Source organism: Hermetia illucens, chromosome 5, assembly GCF_905115235.1.
Source record: "Hermetia illucens chromosome 5, iHerIll2.2.curated.20191125, whole genome shotgun sequence".
Lineage (NCBI taxonomy): Eukaryota > Metazoa > Arthropoda > Insecta > Diptera > Stratiomyidae > Hermetia > Hermetia illucens.
Genome location: NC_051853.1, coordinates 21,149,325 through 21,169,049, shown reverse-complemented (window position 1 = coordinate 21,169,049; position 19,725 = coordinate 21,149,325). Strand labels below are relative to the sequence as shown.

The window sequence follows — 19,725 nt, the reverse complement described above, 5'->3', positions numbered from 1 at the left end:
CCACCGAGGCACTGCGGTCGAGCGATATCGACGATCGGAAACCTCTCTCCAGCTCACTCTCAGAACGCATCAGTACTGGGTTTCTAAGCCTCCGCACCGTAACTTTATTCCTTCTCAATTCGTCCATGTTGGATTTATTTTCTGCGTTTCCCATAGCCATTTTGGTCTACGCCCAAGAGATAATCAAACACTAGCCCATGCACAGTCAGAAAAGCAAAGGGCTTGAGCATATATTTACACATCAATAGGTATGTCCCTATCCGTCACGTGTGGTCGCGGCTGATAAGAGATCTCGCAACTCCTCATACGTCTGTCCGTCAGTCTGCCTGTCTGTCACACTCGATTAACTCCACAACTGTTCGATCGATTGTTACGAAACTTGAGATCATCGGGTTTGTGGGTCCCTTTACAAGGTTCTGTATTCCTTCGAGTGAACTGAATTGTTGTCTGCATCCTCCATCCGGACGACAGGATACAACAGAAAAATCTGAATCTTATTAGAAGTTGCGGAAATAACATTGGGAATTTCAGTATCAAGCTCCGGAACGACTTATAGATCAAGGAGAGACCACTTTCAGCATTCGGGTTCTGAACCACCAAATGATAGGTTTTGGGATTTCTTTCTTATAATTTAATAAGTTCTTTAGCTGCCAGGAGGGACCTTTTAAAACGAACCACCCCAATCTGGAGCAATTGGTTGGTTCTTGTCAACCCCAAGCATATTTTCATCTTGTCTTCAAAGTATTTTGGCGAATTCATAATGGACGTAGCGGCATACTCTATAATGGTCCTCACTACATATCTGTAGAGCTTGATGGCATTACGGAGTATGAGACCAAAAGAAAAACCAGTGGAACCAATGGAGTTCAAATCGTCTCTGACCGACCACGTCCTCTCTACCTAGAAAGGTGATGGGTTTGACATGGGCAAGAGTAAGATTATTAATATTAATGACCACCCTTGGTGTTACCCTGCTTGTATTAAAGGATATAGATTGGGATTTGGCTGTGTTGATTGGTAGGCCCAATCTTCGGGATTCATCATCAAATGCATTTACTTGCCTTTGCAAATATTTGGAAGTCGACAGCCAATGGTTTCCAGTGACCAAAATGAGGAAATCGTTCGCAGGCTCAATCTGAAACCAAGCAACCTCCAAAATTTAGGAAAATGATTTATGTTTTCGCAGAATAGAGGTGGAAACAGAGACAAGAAGTTAAAAAGAAAAGAAAATTCAACAAAGGAGACAAGGGATGACTTTCCGCTTTTGGTTTTATAAAAATATCTTTTTTTAATTTCAGGTGTCTGTCTTCTTATCTTAAAATTTATAGTGTAAACTTTACCAGAATAGGCATAATAACAAAATCATTAATTCTCTTAAAGGCTACTTACCTTGTTTCAATTATAAAATGTGTAACTGGCGCATTCCTTGCATGCTGCGAATGTGCCCATGAAAGATTAACTGAGCGCGACGTAAAACTTACAATTAAAGGCCTCTCTGGCGGATCTGGAACATCTGAAAGAAATTGTAGATAACCTTAGAACTTATTATATAATTAATAATTGCCAGAAATTGACTATTTTCATAAAATATTTTAGCCATTTCATTAAAATTTTCAATTCCACTGTTCAGTTTTTGTGTATGTATTTTCAAACACATTTTACTACCGTTACTGATTGCAAAGCCATTCCCTATGAGACTATCACACCTCAACAGCGGCCTTTGATTGCCATCCTGCGAATTAAGCCACTAATGAAACGCCTTGAGGAACGCACTGGCCTGCGGCGCACTAAATGGTGGCGAGTTCGTGAGAAGAAAGAAGAAATGATCTCACTTACGCAATTATCAACCATCACGAATGTGGAAGAATCGTGGAACCAAATGAAAAACACGATCCACAAAGCGGCCTCTGTAACCTTCGGGTTCATCAAGTCAGGTAAGCGGTTTATCAACCGAGATACTTGGATTTGGAATAACGATGTGGAAATGAGGGTCCGTGAAAAAATCGCCTTGACGATAAAGCGCTCGGCAATTGAAAAATTTATAAGAATGCCAACCACGAAGCAGAGGAAGCGATCACTGTCACCGGAGCGGTCCACTAAAAAGATCTTTACGATAAACTGGACACTTGGAATGGCGAGAGAGATCTGTTTCGACTTGTTAAAAGCCGAAACGAATGCACCCAGGATATCGAACACTTCTGTTGCATTAATGACAAGAACGGTACTTTGCTTACCAACTGTCGAGCAGCGACGGATATAAGGAGAGAATACTTCGAGCTGATTTCAACTGAAGAATTTGCTCATCCTCCACCTCCACAATCATTGCCGGCATTTGGAGCAGATCCACCTGTCAGCGCACCTGCAGTCAACTCTTCTTTCTTGCATGCCTGCTCGCTTGAAGGATGTGGATAATGTTGCTTGATTTTTTGTTTTTGTAACTCTCCTTTGAAGGCTTTCACTTTTTAGCGGGTTCCCCACACTTGTAACACAAAGTGTTTCTTCCCAGCCCTTTGCAAATCCTAGCTATGTACCTATAAAACCAACACTTAATTCATTTGGTGAGGAACTTCCTTATCCAGCATATGACCCACACAGTTTTTATTTTCCCGCAATGCAGAAATAGGGTCACTGTCTTCTTAGGGACGGAGGCAATGACCAATTTTTGTCCTTTGCGATTGACAGATGCAACGTCGGTTTCTCACATCTGGATAATCCCTTTTTACCTCTTCCTCCATCTCTCTTCTTTGTTCGCGATACAGCCCAGATTTTAACGGCGCCCGTGGGCTCTAGACCGAAAATCATTCCTTCCATACAGCATTCTAGCTCTGCGCTGTCTCGCAGAATATGTTCCGTCGGATACATTGGCCTCTACCCCAGCGTTTTCAAGTTTGGGGTTATGCGAGTTTTTCTGCGAAGAACTTCCGCGAAAGATCCCCCTTCGTCGGCTTGCTGACAAGGACCCCTGGCCGTGGTTTGTCCCTTCTGTTTTTCTCTGGCGATGATGTTGCTGTAGTTGATCTCGACTTTGTTACAGTGGCCGTCAATAACCAACTTACGTTATTGTTACTCTTTTTTCGACGATGTTTGATCCGTTTGGTTACCAACTTTCCGAAATTCTTTTTGCTGCGAAATTGGCCGGAGGTCTATGGTGTTTCCTTCTCATTTCCGTTTATCAGTTTCTTTTTCTCTTCTGAGTCATCAGAGAACTAGCTTCGAAACGTTTCACACATTACTTCGGGCTAGCCCTCCCTCGCTTCCGGCTTTGGCGGGGGGGGGGGGGGGGGAAATGTTGGCTGGAGAGAACTCCCTGTGTGTCTGCATAAAGCTGCTGACGAAAGCCACCCCATCTCTCGCTAGAGCAAAAGGCGTGTTCAGCGTCGTCAACCACTCCATTGCAGAACACTCAATCAGAAGATCGGGCTTTCGCAATCCTGTGCAGATACGACTGAAAACCTCCAGACCCGCTTAGAAGTTGGGTAAGGAAGTGATCAATCTCACCGTGCGTTCGGTTCAGCCCTGGGTTTAAATTGTCGATGAACCGCGCAGTCCATCTGCCCCTTGGCTCATTTTGCCAAAAGAGGTGCCACTCGGTAAGGGTGTGTTGAAGTTCTTCATGGGCAACCACCTCTCTAAGGTTTCGCCCTTACGGCGGTAGATATCTTTACGTGCCTTGGCAAGAAGGGTAGCGGAGATCACTCCCGTGATTACCATCACGGCCGGTTCGGAGAGCAAAGCTCCCTGCCTCCGCACTTGAACAATGGGTTTACGATGCACCTCCTTGTCAAGTTAAATAGTGCGTTCGGCAACAAGTGCAGCAACGTCGTCTGCATAACCGACCAGGCGAATCTGCGATCATATCGGGTTTCAGCATGGATCCCTGTGCTTCTCTCAACATTATTTCCATCCTCTTCTGGCCCTCTAGCGTCTCATAGAGCAAGGAGCGGTCTTTCAGATAATCATTGAATATCCGCAAGAGATAGCTTGGCACGTGGAATGAGTTTTCTAATGTGCCTAGCATATCTGCCCATCTTACGGAAGAAAGAAATTTCTGATATCAAGCGTTATGAGGAGCACTATCCTGGCCACTGACTACCTTCCAGAGACAAGGAAAAATGCCTTCCTTCAAGCAATCGTTGAACGCCTCAAGTTAAAAGTCTGGCCATTGGCGGACCACCAGTTTGTAAACTTTCGCTGGGATGCCATCAGGACCTGGCGCCTTGTTGCTTTTCATAGTGAGAACCGCTTCTTTTGTGCTCTCTCATTGTGAAAAGGTGGCAATTCTCCACGCTTTCCGCGCTATTGACATCAACCCACACAGGATGTCTGGGGAATAATGGCCGTAAAATGCGGTCCATCTAGTCGGTACTTAGTATGCAAGGTTTCCGCAGAGCCTCGATTTTCCGGGTGACAACTTAAGACCAAGTCCCCACGGGTCCGCATTCACTTCGTTGACAAGGTTCTGCTGCTGCGAGCTTTGCTTTTATTTAAAGCGCTGCGGAGTTCTTTTTGTTGATCTATACTGTGCCTTTATGGCGCATGCCTCCTCGTTGGTCAGTAAACGTTGTGCCAAGCAGCGAAACTTATGACACTTTCTCTGCAGGTCGGCAATTTCTGCCGTTCACCAGTACGTAGAAGGCTTATCGCAGCCGGCTCCCCTTCGGGGCATAGAAGCCTCGCACGCCGTCATTATTAGGTTCATCACTGAATTTACGATGCTATCACCCCCCGGAACATCCTCCAGCACGGCCCTGCCAGTTTCAAGAGCTTCGACGAACTTCCGATGTTCACCCTCGCGACATTACACAGGCAGGGGGAAAGTCGCTTTGGTGCTCGCCGGCAAGTAGCGTCAATGACATCGGACGCGATGTACTGGTGATTACTTGCCGAGAAGTATTCTAGGACTCGCCACCCGTCCACTAATGATGCCAGAGATTCCGACGGAAAAGTGATGTCAGGAATGCTTCCTTTACAACCTGGGCGCCGAATCGTTGCGGTGGATCCGGTGTTTGAAACTACGAGTCCGGTTCTCGAAGAATCCATCCTCCATAATCGGTTTCCTTTTGGAGTCTGACTGAAGTATGCCCCATTCAAAGGCCCTGGCATTAAAATCACTGCCTACCAGGGTTCGTCCCTCCGTGCTTGAAAAGGCATCCTCCAGAGCATAAAGTCGGTGCCTAGAGTCCGGCGTCAGGTAAACGGTAAAAAACGTTACTCCTAAAGATCGAATCCAGGCAAACCCATTCCCTAGGCCTTGGGCAAGAACACGATGTCGAACGTCGCCTCGAACCCAGATGGCAGCGGTGCCCGATAAGTCGCGATGCCAGGAAGCAGGGTGCCTGTTTCAGTATTACTCGCTGATTAGCACCAGATCAGCATTTACTGCCGCTGCAAACTGTGCTAGCAACTGGTGAGCGGTTGCACTCCGGTGCATGTTGATTTGTAAAATAGGGATCATGCTATTCGCGCCCTAGCCTTTTTCAGTTCCGCCTTGAAGATTGGACACCGTCCCGAGCCCGCAGTGTGTACGGCAGCAACTTTCGCTTTCATTGCGGGTCTTCGTTTGATGACCTACTTGGCAGCATCTCCGGCATGCTATCCTCCTGTCCGGTATCTTGCAGTTGCTGACGTGTGTCTATAGTCCAGATACCTGTAGCACTTGGTGGGGACTATCCGCATTCGTATCCTGCATACTGCCTATGCAATTTTGATTCTCCCGCTGCTAAGGAGTTTTCTCGCATATTGCTCGGGGACTTTCACCACGGCGAGTTTTTGGCCTCGAGGTGGTACCTATCCGGGCATTAGTTACCTATGGACATTTATGCTTTATCGTCTCCTCCGCTACATATGTGCTATATATACGAAAATATGATGGTTGCCTGCCTCTAATTATGTGTTGAAACTAGGAAACTTGTGAATCTTGAAATCTCTTTCCGTTGGAAAGTAGGACTTGAGGCTTATAGTTTTTCTATGTCCAAGAGGCAGAATTTCCACTTTATATCTACGATATCCTGTTCCGTTCCTCTTCATTTTGCACAACATCATATTAAAATTTAATCCATTTAGTTTTGTTTCATTAATTTAATCTTGTTTTGCTGTGAAGTATTTCGCGTAATATAGTACTCTAAGTATCCCCGTGAACTGTATTGAGCAAAGTCCTCATCGCTTTCAGATACTGCATTGAGCCAAAGTAAAATTAACTTTAATGAACTTAATATTCACAAAGATACTAATATACCCAACCTTAATATGCAATAAACGAAAAGGACCGTTTCACGACAGGGGAAACATTTCAGATGCTGTCTGGAAGTTTCCAATCTTTGAGTACTTTGATTTTATCCTCTCCTAGCTGCGCTTTTCGTTCACGTTTTCCACGCTTTATAACAGCCGCGTGAACCAAAAATTACAAAAATAATCTTCCCTTTTACTACATCGAAGCAGCTTCCATTCACTCCACAAATTTTATTAAAAGATTAAGGTCCTTTTCGCATCCCATTTGCCAGCTTCCGCGGCATACACGTAATTCGTACAAACTTTCTCCAGAAAAAAGATTACTGCGTTATATTACCAAGAAAATTTTTTGAAATGGAAGTTCATAAATGAGAGTAATCGCACTTTAAGGACTCAGAAAAATGCTTTGAGTTTCAGGATCATAATATGTGCACTGCACAAAGCGCTCCTAGAGGAGTTCAAAGAGTGAAACGGGGAAGTGATACAGCGAATGTAGGAAGTTAGTGTAAGGAAGCAGCTTGCGATGGTGGCGAAATACTAGGGAATAGATAAAACTGTGTTAAACCAACATTTCGTTTACTCACCCTGTACTAATAAATCAATTATAGCTTCTGGAATGTGTCTGTCGTTGACAAGACAAATGTACTCGGCAGTGTCAGATGCAATAGCTGGACTGAATTGTAGACTGAAGTTTTCGGGCAGAAGTTGTAACTGGAATAGAAATGATGAAGTGAGGATAATTATATTTCTCCTTTCTCTGGAAAAAGATATGTGAGTATTAATTGTTGCTAAGATACTAAATGTATGCATGGCCAGGTATGAGAAGGAAAAGGAAAGATAATTAAAGCACATGACAAAGTTATTAGCTTGGCTGGAATGGTTGATAGAAGATTTCATTAATTCTGTAATATCTATGAATATGCAAGGGGATATGTGAGATGGATTTAATATTATAATCAAGAGAATTGGAATAATTTTGCTCCAACCTAAATAATTAGAAAGATACCTTATGTTACAAAAGGATGTGGAATGAAACTGGATTTCCTAGAACCAATTGTATCGTTGATTTGGGACCGGTGATTTTCTAGGTGCCTTTTTTACAGCAGGATCAGCAGTATCAAGGCGCGACTACATTTTGAGCGAATTATCACATTCGAAAGGCATAGATATCATATCGAAGGACGAAGCCTCCTTTGTGCCCATTACCTGATCTTATCTTCGAAGGTCATTTTTGGAATATAGATAAGTTCTTTCAGAATGAAATGGAGACGTTTTCAATAGTCTAAGTCAAAATTTCACTGCTAACGGCGATGACATTTATAACTTTGGAAAACGTTTTTGTCTACCGCAGTGCATCCTTATATTTTCGTTGTATGACTCCTCCCTTGCTGACCAATGAACTAATTTCGGCCCGAATGCTGGCCACTAGTTTTTAGTCTCGACAGAGGGGCATCTATTTCTATGTAAGAGAAGTGAGATGGTGAGGTTCCTGCGGTACTCCTCACCCTCTTGCAGCACTGCGAATAGTGCAGAAGGATGCTTTCTAGGACATGGTGATCATAATGGATTATTTGAATTCCATGGTATATCTCTGACAACATCTTGCTCGGACTTGTGATGAGGAAACACAACCTTGGCAACCGTAACAATAATGATGGGAGGTTTAAGGATTTCTGCAACTTCCACCACCTCGTCACTGGTGACACAATGATCTAGCACAGAGCTTGCCATAAAGTCAGTGGGACTTCAATTGACTGACATCAAGCGACCAATCAGATTGACAACATTGTAATCAGCAGTCAATTTACAAGTTATCTTCTGGATGTTTGTAACAAGAGATGTTGTTATTTAGCGTCATTTAATGGTCGCTGGTTTTCACTTATGTATTGCGTCTGCCAGTTCTCGCAGTGCTGGGGACCTTTGCTCCAAGGTCCACACTGACCACTTCATCTGTGTTCATGTGTGCCCCGAAAGTGGGATAACTGCCTTGCGGATAGGATGGAAGTTGCAAGATCTGGCTGGCCATGGAATCATGGAAGCGGAACGATCAGCAGAAGGGACTGTAGTCGCTTTTGATCACTGCGATGGCGAACATGACCGGCACGAACTCCGAAGTGCGCACCGGGAAGTTTGTTATCGCGTTTGTCAAGGAAGCAGAAGTTGTTGCAGAAAGCAATGTTTTCAGAACCGTCATCAGGGAACTTGCATGTGATCACAAATGTTTCAAGTGTCCTTTAAGGGATGTTATCGGACTCAACCCGTGATTCATGATGATGAGCGTCTGGAGAGAAGGAACGAATACTTCACTATAGTCCTTAACAGTATTACATCCGGTGAAGTTCCACTTCTTGTGGATGAAATGGCTAGTCACCGCAGCATGCAGATACGGACTCATTTTGACCATCACTTTTCTCAAATGAAGTGAAGGTGCTAGCGTTAACAGGGATTCCGAAACAGGTCACCCGTTTTGAGTGCTACTGTGATCTCCGCCGTCGTAAAGATAAGAGCTTAAATAATCCTGGCATGCATCAAGAAACTTCTAAAAGGCTCAATCGCCAGAGAGCAAGCTGGTTTCTGCACCGGATCCTCCTGCAATGACCACATCAACACCCTGCGGATCATAATGAAACAGTGTGCACTTCATCTGCTCAACGCAGGAAGGGCATTCCGGAGAAACTAATAGCGATATATGGTAGTGCACAATGTCAGGTGATGCACTAAGGTAAAATCTCAAAGCCGAGCCCAGGCCGGTTTCTTTATATGGTAAATCCAGTAGCACATGCATAGAAGAAGCTAGCACAGGCTCACTGATATAATCTACAGGGTCGTAACATCCCGGCCTTATGCTAGGCCGCCAAATGTGCCGGCGGTAGTTCAGAGCATCGGCGAAGGCATTCACATTACCAGCGATGTAGTGGATGGTTCACGTCTCCGCATTACCTCCACATCACTCCGCCCGCAGATGAAACCACGCAGATTCGCGAGATTTGTGACAACGCTTCCCCAACGACGTTGTCTTTCGCAAATACTTGTTAGATGTAGGAAGTAAACTCACTGATGAAGCTCAGTTGCCGAAGTTGGCGTTTAAAGTAAAAGAGTGTTGCTATAACTAACGGATCACGCCGGGGTGGTTGATCACGTTGACTCCGGCCGTGAAGTCAGTAGTTCCGTATGGTAGGTGGTGGTGATAATGCACTGTACGGGTTTTTTGCTGCGATTGCGCCGGTGTCTGCTGCTGAGGATGTGAACTCGCTTGCCATTCCACTATTGTCTGTTGAATATGACGTCGTGGCCGGCTTGCGCACTTCCTCGAGTTTTTGTATTTCTGTGTTCGTTGTGGACGTTTGCCCGATTCCAATGCAATTTCAGGCTGATCCATGACTAAAGACACGTTGCGAGACCACCTCTGGTGGTTGACTTAGGGAACACAACTAACTCTTTCTTAGCATGCCTAGCGACCTTATGGCTTTGCACTCTCTGTCCCAAGAAATCACGTCGACCAGAAATATTTGCTGGACAGTAACCGGTTCGTTGTCCGAATGCCAGGGTGTGCAAGGTCGTGTACCGAGTGAAACATTCCCCATGGGGAGCGGCTGGAATGTATGGCCTAGGTCTTTAGAGATCTCACAGTGGAGGAAGGTGAGCCGAAGCTGGGGAACTCCTTAAATTTGTATTTGGAGTCTGACTGTAGGCTCTGAAAAACTGCGCCATCCTTCTGGGCCACAGTAATTGCGTGAAAATTGACTGCAGCTGGGATGTTAATTTCGGAGGTTCGGGACAAAGCGTCAACGACGAAGTTGTCTTTACCGGACACATATTGAATGTTTGATTGAACTGGGTGATGTATGCTAAGGGCCGAAATTGGCGAGGGGACGCTTTGTCGGGCTTCTGTCTTAAGGCAAAAGTTAGAGGCTTATGGTTCGTGAACAAGGCCTACCTCCAAGGGCGCGACTAGTATTTCACTATCATAGGCGCTGTAATTACATGGAGCGGGATTGAACTGTTTTGCTAAAGAGCAGCGCCTACGGTAATGTCTGAGGCATTGACGAATACGGCTGCAGGCGAATCTTATTGAGTGGATACCAAAAAAGTCGCATCTACCAATTGTTGCTTGGTGGCTTCAAACATATGGACGCTTTCTGCAGACATAACCACTCGCGAGTCTTTGGTCTGAGGACCAGACAGGAAGGCGTTAAGTAATGCCTTGTGGTCAGCGGCTTTGGGCAGGAAACGACGGTAGAAGTTTGTCATTCTCAAGAATCTTATAAGGTTTTCGACGTCTTTTACAGTGGAAAGCTCGAGATCGTTTGCACTTTGTCTGGATCGTGTTGAATACCTCCAGGGGTGATGGAATGGTCTAGCGTCTGCTGCTGGAGTAATTTGCATTTGTCAACGTTGAGAATTAAGCCGTTTTCAAAAAGGTCAACATGCATTCAAGATGCATTCGAGATGTGCCAAATCAAGAAAGGTCGAGAAAACACGAAAGTGTGCTAAATGATGTCTTAGATGAATGGTAGGAGGTATCGGTCTGGAATCGACTGAGTGACAGACTACATTCGGTACTAATATTGGGGTATTTGAGGAGGAGGGTACGAATGCATAGATTGGCAAAGTCCTCAAAAATGATAGGAAGTGTGTTGTTGTTCGGGCAGGTTGAAATCTATCAGGGACCTGTGCTGCATATGTGTCAGCAGTACATAGTGGCACGGGAAGTCTGGGCCTAACATGGGGACACTGACATCAGCCAAAATGAAGCGCCACGAAAAAGTCTTACACAAGCCAAGACTTAAGTCTATTTGCCTGGAGCCGTAAACTGTGATAGGCGTGGAGTTCAATGCCGCTAATTTCAGCTGCTGAGGAAACAGCCTTTTGGGTCTGGGGACACAGGAGTCCGTGTATATTAGATATTTGCGATTACTTAGGGGGTTGTATATTGTAAAGCGATATGTGGCTGCACTTCGGATAGACGTCGTCGTGCCCCCCTGCAAACTCAGGTTTTTCCCGTGTGGCCACAGTGGTTGTAAGCGCGGCCGATTGCTTGTGCAGTTCCATCACGTGAGTGGACTCGCAAGGCACCTCCATTTCCCTGAGCAGCTGGCTGGGGAAGCAGTAGCCAAGTGTTAAATCGACTAGTAAGTGATTCGGCTTAGCTGCCTCATTTAATGACAGGAGCCTTATGAGCTGGTCCTTCAATCGGGCGTAGGAGTACTCGCATTGCATGTCGGCGACGAGTGTAATGGATTCCTTCCATTCAGGCCGGCTAACGATTGGTAGTATTTAGTGTCGACCACCATGATGCCTGCCAGCATCTACTTGCAGTAACCACGTCTTTGGGTTTCACCACCAAAACGGTGGCACCCTAATCGAAACAGGGGTTAGATCATACTATATATATCCTTCCTCTCGCTTCCTTGAAAGAGACCCGACAAGAAAATAACCTAGATTATCTTTTGACCGGGAAAAGAAAAGAGGCGGAGCCTTTTCTCGCAGCCTGACGTATTTTACTTTAATAACACAACAATAAGAGGAAAGGAAGATGAAATTTGAACTGTAACCATGTTTAAATTGATTTTGTTTGCTTCTTTCTGAGGATGTTCGTCTGATCCTCGCACTCTGGCAGTCATCGATGGAGCTGTCGGACGCAAATACCAAATCGTCAAAATGGACTCAATTTGTGACCCACGTTGCGCGCCACTTAATCAAAGCTGCTGCAAGGATATTACTAAACTTTTGTGGGCTGAGGTACTACCGAAATTGATTTTTGTGATTTTTTTGTGTTGATGATGCCAGTATAATGTTTAAAATTTCTTTCAAATAATCTATTACAGGGAGCGTAAAAATAGCAAATGATTAAAATGACTATGTGAGTTAACTATGGCCAACCACTAAAGCATTTTGGCCACCTCATACTTTTACTTCAATTACGAATGGCGCCCAACGTGGGGTCCAACTTGTAAAAAATATCCTATTCCGTACCCCATCGTCGGTTCCAATGTGTCAGATAGAGAAGCATCAGCCTCTCAGTTTTGTTGCTGGCTAGGCCCCATCAAGAAAGTCTTCCTTACCTCATTCCCATCCCAAATTGTAGAATAGAGTTCTCTTTCCCATTTTTTTGTTAAAAAGTTTTAAGAGCTTAGTGTTTTTCTGTTGACATTAAAACATTTCTTAAAGCAGTTACCAAAAGAGAGAGAATCCATCCTTGATGGATTCGGGCGTCACAGGTAGCGCTTGAATTCGTCATGGATTTCTCTCCCTCAAATTCACGTCCTCGAGTTCGCACGCCCTATCGAGCCTGCCTTTTGCTTCAAAGCAATTTTCAGGTTCAGGTTGATCTAATGATATGTGAGAAAGACGAATAAGAGAACGTGGAAGAAAAAACTATCTTAGCGTTTTTGAACCTGGCTATCACAGAAACGTGCTAGCGTGTGGGATACTTCACGTAGATGCTGAAGGGCCTGCACGATCAACTTTCGTCACTTTTCTTTTGGATTTTTGGGGTAGTTCTGCCCTCGGAGTTGACTATAGTCAGTCCGGATGGTCATTCTGTCCATTTCAACACATGATACGTTCATTACACTACCATATATCCGTGCCCAGTGACTTTTCAGCGAAATTATATAATAAAACTGCTGCGGTCACTCATGAGTACAAAAATTAGAGAATGTGGATTAGGAAAATGTCCGATAGGATTCTCTTTTTTTTTTTGAATTAATCCTGCAACGTCATGAGTTTCATTAGATTCGCTAGCGAAATATCAGATGTTATTCTGGGTGTACTTTTCCACCATGATGAATTGAAAGAGATGCGTCCTTTTAATATTAAAGCAAAATAAAATAATAACTTTGACGAATTCGCTTTTAAAAATTTCCCAGCCTATAACTGCGTGCTCAAAGATAAAGGAGTGAGAAAAGCTACTCTATTAGCAAAGGCTGCGGCCCGAGACAGTCATAAGGCTAAATCATACTGTTCCAGGAGTACAATTTGCCTGAAGCAAACTTTTCCTTTAAGGGTACGTTTGGGAAGTCATTGAACCCACTGGCTAGGATTTTTGAATGGCTTGATGAGGTGGTGGGTTTCCTACGCAACAATTGAAAATAGGGTATCGATTTTGTGCAGGCAAAACTGGATCCCACGTTGGGCGCCGTTTTCAGAAAGTGCGTTTCCGTGCTTTCCTCGTATGTATGTTTTATTACAAGCAATTTTTTTTATTGTGCTTTCTGTACTTTTTGGGATTTTCTTCCACTGCTGTACGGTGCTCCGAAAATATTCAAATTTGTAGTACACATATGTGGAAGATATTGACAGATCGATATACAATAGATACTTATATGTTTCGATAAAATAATGCTGAACGAGTGTGTGAATGGGAAAAAGATTGTTACAGGACGGATATCATAGCAACATACTAGCATACATTAACCTGCTTTAATAAAGACTGGCATTTTCGATTTGAGACTCCATTCTCAGCCTCTCTGATTTGGGCTCGATTTCCAGCTAATATTTCTTTACTAAGAATTCGGGCAAGTGGAGGTTGTTACAACAATTTTAGATTTCCTTTTCTGGTTCTATGTATGTTCCACTTTGAAAAACTTTGAAATTTAAGGAAGTTAGGAAAATGAAATAAAGGAAAAAGGAAAATAAATTATTTATGAGTGGGAATGAAAAGTTTCAAATTTCCGACCTACTTAATGCTCTAAGACACTAAAAAGATTCTTATAGCCGAAACAGAACAAAACGAATCCCTTTACAACAGTTTTTCTAGAAGCTTTGTTTTTGCAGATTTTTTCTCGTTTAACGCACTTCCAACACTGACAACCCCCATTCTTCCGCCACCACCATTCTAAAGACAATAGTCCCCTAAATCAAATCCGAATTGTATCTTCCTAAATTCCTTAAATCTATGCTTTAATCCAGAAATAATAAATCATTATTTCAAACAATTTTCTTAATGACATCTCCTTCCAATCGGATTAGGAGCGATCGCTGTTCCTTAAGTACGTCGAAGGCAACAGCTGCCATGCCATGAAGAAATAATAAAATCTTTTGGCTCCTCAACTGGGCCTAGCGTGACGAAGTGTAGTGAATACATTTACAGATTGTGAGTACGTATTCTATTCTACGACGTGATTATTTCATTCATGGAACCTCATAACAATTAGGGAGAAAGCGTGTTCCAGGTGGTGTTCCGATTTTATTGATTCAGAGGCGCGTTTTATAGGCTCTTATCACGAATGTGACGCTTTTCGGGGCCTCTAATGTGCTCTGAATCGAGTAGCTACGGTTTTACTAATTGACGAACAATTTTCTTCTGTTTTCATTGTATACATTTTCTAAATGGATACATCCATACTTAGATTATATCCTTTTGGGTGTTCGTAAATTAACAGTTGGTAATAAATTGATACCAAATAAAAATTAGTGGCCTCTATGCATTCACGTCCGTTTTAGCTTCTATTTAGTTATGGAGCGAAGGCATTTCAAATTATTCAAAATATGAAAGCATTCACTATATCCTTTTTACGGAAAGCGAAAAATTCAATCTTAAAAACGAAAGAGAGGTGGGGGTTCAGATATGATACACAGGAAAAATCGATTTCAAAAGGAATAAATCAGATGGACGGAAATGACCAAGCAATTCAAAAAGTATAAACCGATCACGATGCCATATTTTTTCAGATATTATGAGTAGTTTCTGAGAATGAGTCCTCTTTCGAACCCTCGGACTACCCTTCCTTGCAAGAAATATCGAAACTAATAACTACCCTGAAAAACACTAACCAAGACCTTTCATTTGATATCCCACATGGCTATATTCGGAAGCAAAAAATTTGCACCGCTCTTTTAGATGTATGGGGACTTCCCTCCCTTAGGTTCAAAGCGCGGGGGTGGGGGGTGGGGGCTTTACAGTGTCAACCTTTCCGCCAAATTTCGTGGCAACGACTACAACCGTTTTTGAGAGAAGTGTGTGACAGGGAGACAGACGGACAAATGGACTGACGGGCTGATGGACAGGTGGACAGAACACACAGACAGACAGACGAACAGTAAACCGGTTTAAGACAGTTTTCAACAAACCCATAAAAATAAGGCAATACCACAACCGCCAATCCGAAAATCCTAATGAAGATGCATGACAAAACAAATGCATACACAACCAGGGAATTAGAAAAATCCCGCCGAATCGAAAGATAAAGGCAAGTTAGTTGTTTGGGATAATGAGGGATCCTAAGACCACATCCACTTGATGTTGGACCGGACCAAATGAAGAACAACTTACTTTCACGTTTTTTGGTCCGCGGGCCCCTCGTTTGGAGGTGCGTTTCCACCTGTTGCCACTTTCGGTCATGCTGCTCCCAGGGCAGAGGTGAGATATAGTTTGATGAGTTTCCGCTGTCTGGGACAAAACCACTAGTCCCTCTCTTTGAATGCGTGGGTGCTATGCTCCAAACGAGAGATCCGTGGACCGATAGACGTGAGAGTAAGTTACTCTTTATTTGGTCCGGTCCAACATTAATTGGATGTGGTCTTAGGATCCCTCATTATCCCAAACAATAATCTAGCTTTAGCCTAGCTTAGACTCAAACTATTGGCACTATGGCAGTTTGAGAACCTTTCGATTTCACCTGGTCCCAAAGAAAGAATAAACCTGGTCTAGACCGACTCCATTAGACCAAAGTACAAGGGCTAAACCGTCAATTGTACCTACCGAGTGCTCGCCCGAGATAGTGCATTCGATCGAGTTAATCCCCGTTTAGTCAGTCTAGACAGTACTGGGCCTAGTGACGGGCGAGTGATTTTCTATTCATTCTATTTCCCCACCGAGTTAGGATCCCCCCACTACTTATCGGCTCGCTTGAGAGAGTGCACCTAACATTCGCGCTTTCTTCTGATCACCCTCCACTTAATCAATTCAGTTCCTCCTCTTTTCTGTTTTGTTTCTGGATTTCAAATTGTCCAAGAGGTCGTTGAAGAATAAAAACCGCACGGGTCTTTGTGGGATTTCAAATCGGCAGCTTATAAGGCCAAGTGCAGGTGGGATGGTGCTTATCTCAAGTTAGTTGAATCAATGAAATGACCTAACTTCGGTTTGTTTCAACCTCATAAAGGGTCTGTATTTTTGGTGGTCTTCGGTCACAAATTCATTGAAAACAGTTTGCAGTTTTTCCCTTAATGCCTTTTCCCAATAGTCTATTATCTATAGTCGTTTTGATCCTGACAATATCCTGTTTAATTTCCTCCAATAATGCAGGTTCGAGCAAATTACAATAGCGTTTAAAAGCTCCTTTCATTCTACTCCTCTCACTTCGCGGTGCTAACTCGACGCGGAACACTCGGCACGACTGACAGGCTTGTCCCTACCCGACACAAATGTAGTCACCTATTCGCCCCATCGAAGTAACGAGTACTCGGCCGAACTACTCAGTGGCTGTAATTAGGCCTTAAGGAAGATGGAAAATATCCACACCGAAAATATCCAATCTTGGTCGTTGAAAGTATGTTTGGCTTTAATTATAATCTGATCAGTTTTCAGTCGAATTTTCCGCTCTTATTATCGTTCACCCAACTAGCTTACTGTCCCACACCCTTTCAGTAAATTTCTAACCTTTGTACAACAAAAGATACTTTTTAACACAACCAGAGCAGGGGTGTAAGTAACCCTGAATTTTGATACCTATATATCACTGACCGTAGCAGTGAGAGTATGGATATGCTATAAACAATCAATTAAAAAAACGGAACCAAAATTTGCGTACAGTTTCGAAGTATAATAAAAAACTTTTGCGAGGTAGGAGGTGGAGATGGACGATCATGTAAAGCACTGCACTCATTTATCTCGCCACATGTCGCCAAATGATCCTATTTCTAAATATAAGTGAGCCAGTTTCACCAAACTTGAAAAAGAGAACGATAGCTAGAAACCAGAAAAACAGGCCAAGTTATATTTTTCGGAGGAATGTGAAGTTTTTCGAAAGGAAAATATCCCACCATCATAAAACACGCTAAACCCATGACTTCCCAAGAAACTCTTTCACAAACAAGTTTTTCAATGTGGTAAAGACACCCCAGAAACGCCCAACAAGGGAAAAAGAGGTCCTAATGAAGAGGTTACGTCCAGGTGGTTTAATATAACTGGCGAGTTAGTCCTTATTCCGCGGTCTTCTGAAGATGCGGTTTGATTTTGTGACCACAATCAGAGCCCTCCGTGACAAGCAACAATGAGTATTAGTATGTATACTGAGTACATGCTCAAAATCTAAATCTTTACCGAAATAAGGAGTACACACAGAACTTGAAGCACAACTTGATGATTGAGGACCGAAGGTCTCTATCCGCAATGTGGATGTAACTACCGCCTATGAAACTCCCACTAGGGGACCAACAGTAAATATCCGAGCTGAGAACGTATACCTCAGGAAATCTTCTCAGACAAATAAATTCAGAGGACTATTTCGGTTCTCATGGTACCAAAAACCTCTGGTGAGGTTTCGTGGCAGAAGTCACTTCAGATTAGTCCCCCGAGGGCTCGAGTCTGATCTCCCAAGGACTTCGCTTGTTGCATCACAAGCAAGTCACTGTGAATTTCCGGTGCTTCCACATCGAGGTTTTCCTCGGCCAGGTATTAATTCATTCGATAGGGCTACTCTTCTGTCTGCTTTCCTTCCATCTCAAAGCACCCCTAATGAGGTGCAATCTCTCCAAATGGAAAAGGGAAAAAAGAAGAAACCGATACAGAAACGACCTAGAAATTCCCTAGATGGAAATTTACATATCCGGCTATCCGGTAAAGGTCACTAATTGCTCTGAAGACACCACTTGAACTAAAGCAGAAGTAGTAAGAAATGGTTGTAAAAGATAACCAGAGGGAACACGCTGATCATAACAGAAATGAGCAAGCTTACGTAAGGGAAAATTTTGGGTATGATCAAAGCAGACACCTTCCTGACAGATCTGAATAGGAAAATGAGCAAATATTCGGTAAGGACTGAGTGCAAGGACCTGGATAAAGTCACCACGAAATCCGAGATTTGTAAAGCGTTCCAGTCTCCATAAGGGCTACAATCTGTGAACGAAGCTAATGATGCAGCGGACAAAATACATACTGGATGGAGAGTCTGTCGGCTAAGAGAACGAGATCGAGGGAATAAATGCTTTCAATCTTGGCAGTTTGGTTACAGTGCGAAAGTTCGCATTGACTCACAAGGGAGAGTGGAGAGCAAAACCATTTTTCCAAAGTCAAATGAGTGTTCTGCATATAAATGAAAAAATGCGACAGTGCCAACATTGCAGGAAGTAGTACATGTCCAGGTTTTAGAAGGTCGTTCATAACTTAGTCCAAGTAAGCTTACCCGCAAGCAACGTCGATATAGCCGGCAAGGCAGCGATATGGAGCTGCAGGAATTGGGCTATAGAAACTGCGAAAAAAACAATCAGTGGAATTACACGTGCCAAAATAGGAGGTATATATATTTATAGCTGTTAGGCCACGCGGAACCTCATATCACGGGATTCACGTCATTGTTAGCACTTTTCGGAGAAGAGAACTAAAATCAATAATGGACTTTCCGATCAAAGGGTAGTATAGGTCCCACGGAGAAACGCGGATTGGTACCTACGATAGAGCATAAAACCTGGTAAACTCTTGCTGAACCAACAGCAACAGCTCTTCTACCAAACCCTATCTCAATCTCTACGTGGTAACTGCTGGGAGTCTTTCCTTAATGAGGAAACGGCGAAGGATGAAGGCGAGTCTCTCGCATCTAAAAACAGGGCAAATTCTAATAACTGATTCTCCAGGTTGAGGATTGGGTAGGACTGACAACCCTACACAGAAAAACATAGTTACGAAGACAGGAAAGACGCCTCGGATTGCATTGACAACGCAAAGATGAACGGAACGGCAATGCAAACAGAATAATGAGTTGCGCTTTTTTCCATGGAACGCGCTGCCAAGCAGCTAGCCGGTACCCTGTGCCAATATTGAGCTGATATCTTAATCACAGGCATGATATCAAAATCATACTTGGGGAATTTAGCAGTCAAGTAAGGACGGAGTCCGTATTTAGACGATACGTTGGTTGCCATAGCTTATATAAGGATACCAATGATAACGGATTACGGATTATTCAATTAGCAGTGTCACTAAATGGTTGTTGGAAGTGCGTGGTTTGCACAAAAAGCGGTCCACAAGCATACACGGGCCCTTCCAGACAGGACCACTTTCAACCAAATTGACCACGTGCTGATTGAACGATGCCACAGCCTTGATGAATGTCAGAACATATAGTGGGCCAATATACCAACGACTCGGACCACTATCTGATTGGTATAGTGCTCCGGACTCGAATAACAACACCACCTACAATCCCCTCTGATAGTCAGGTGAGGGTTAGCACCGAAGCCATCCAACAGCAAATGATCTTCAGAACCACCTGCAGAGCCTTATCATTGATAAGGCCACAAACACGCTTGACCTCAGTAGAATAAACAAGTCGGAAC

At 43.5% G+C, this 19,725-nt stretch overlaps 1 protein-coding gene across 4 annotated transcripts in view; it reads right to left on the bottom strand.

The window, feature by feature from the left end:
• The window catches only part of LOC119656717 (tyrosine-protein phosphatase 99A), a 588,033-nt gene that overhangs the window by 414,000 nt on the left and 154,308 nt on the right, over nucleotides 1-19,725 (bottom strand). For all 4 annotated transcript variants that reach the window (XM_038063239.1, XM_038063240.1, XM_038063242.1 and 1 more), the window contains exons 3-4: nucleotides 6,813-6,939; nucleotides 1,390-1,513 (exon numbers count right to left, since the gene is read on the bottom strand). In XM_038063239.1, coding sequence (XP_037919167.1) covers nucleotides 1,390-1,513; nucleotides 6,813-6,939 — 251 coding nt within the window. The remainder of the gene's footprint in view (nucleotides 1-1,389; nucleotides 1,514-6,812; nucleotides 6,940-19,725) is intronic.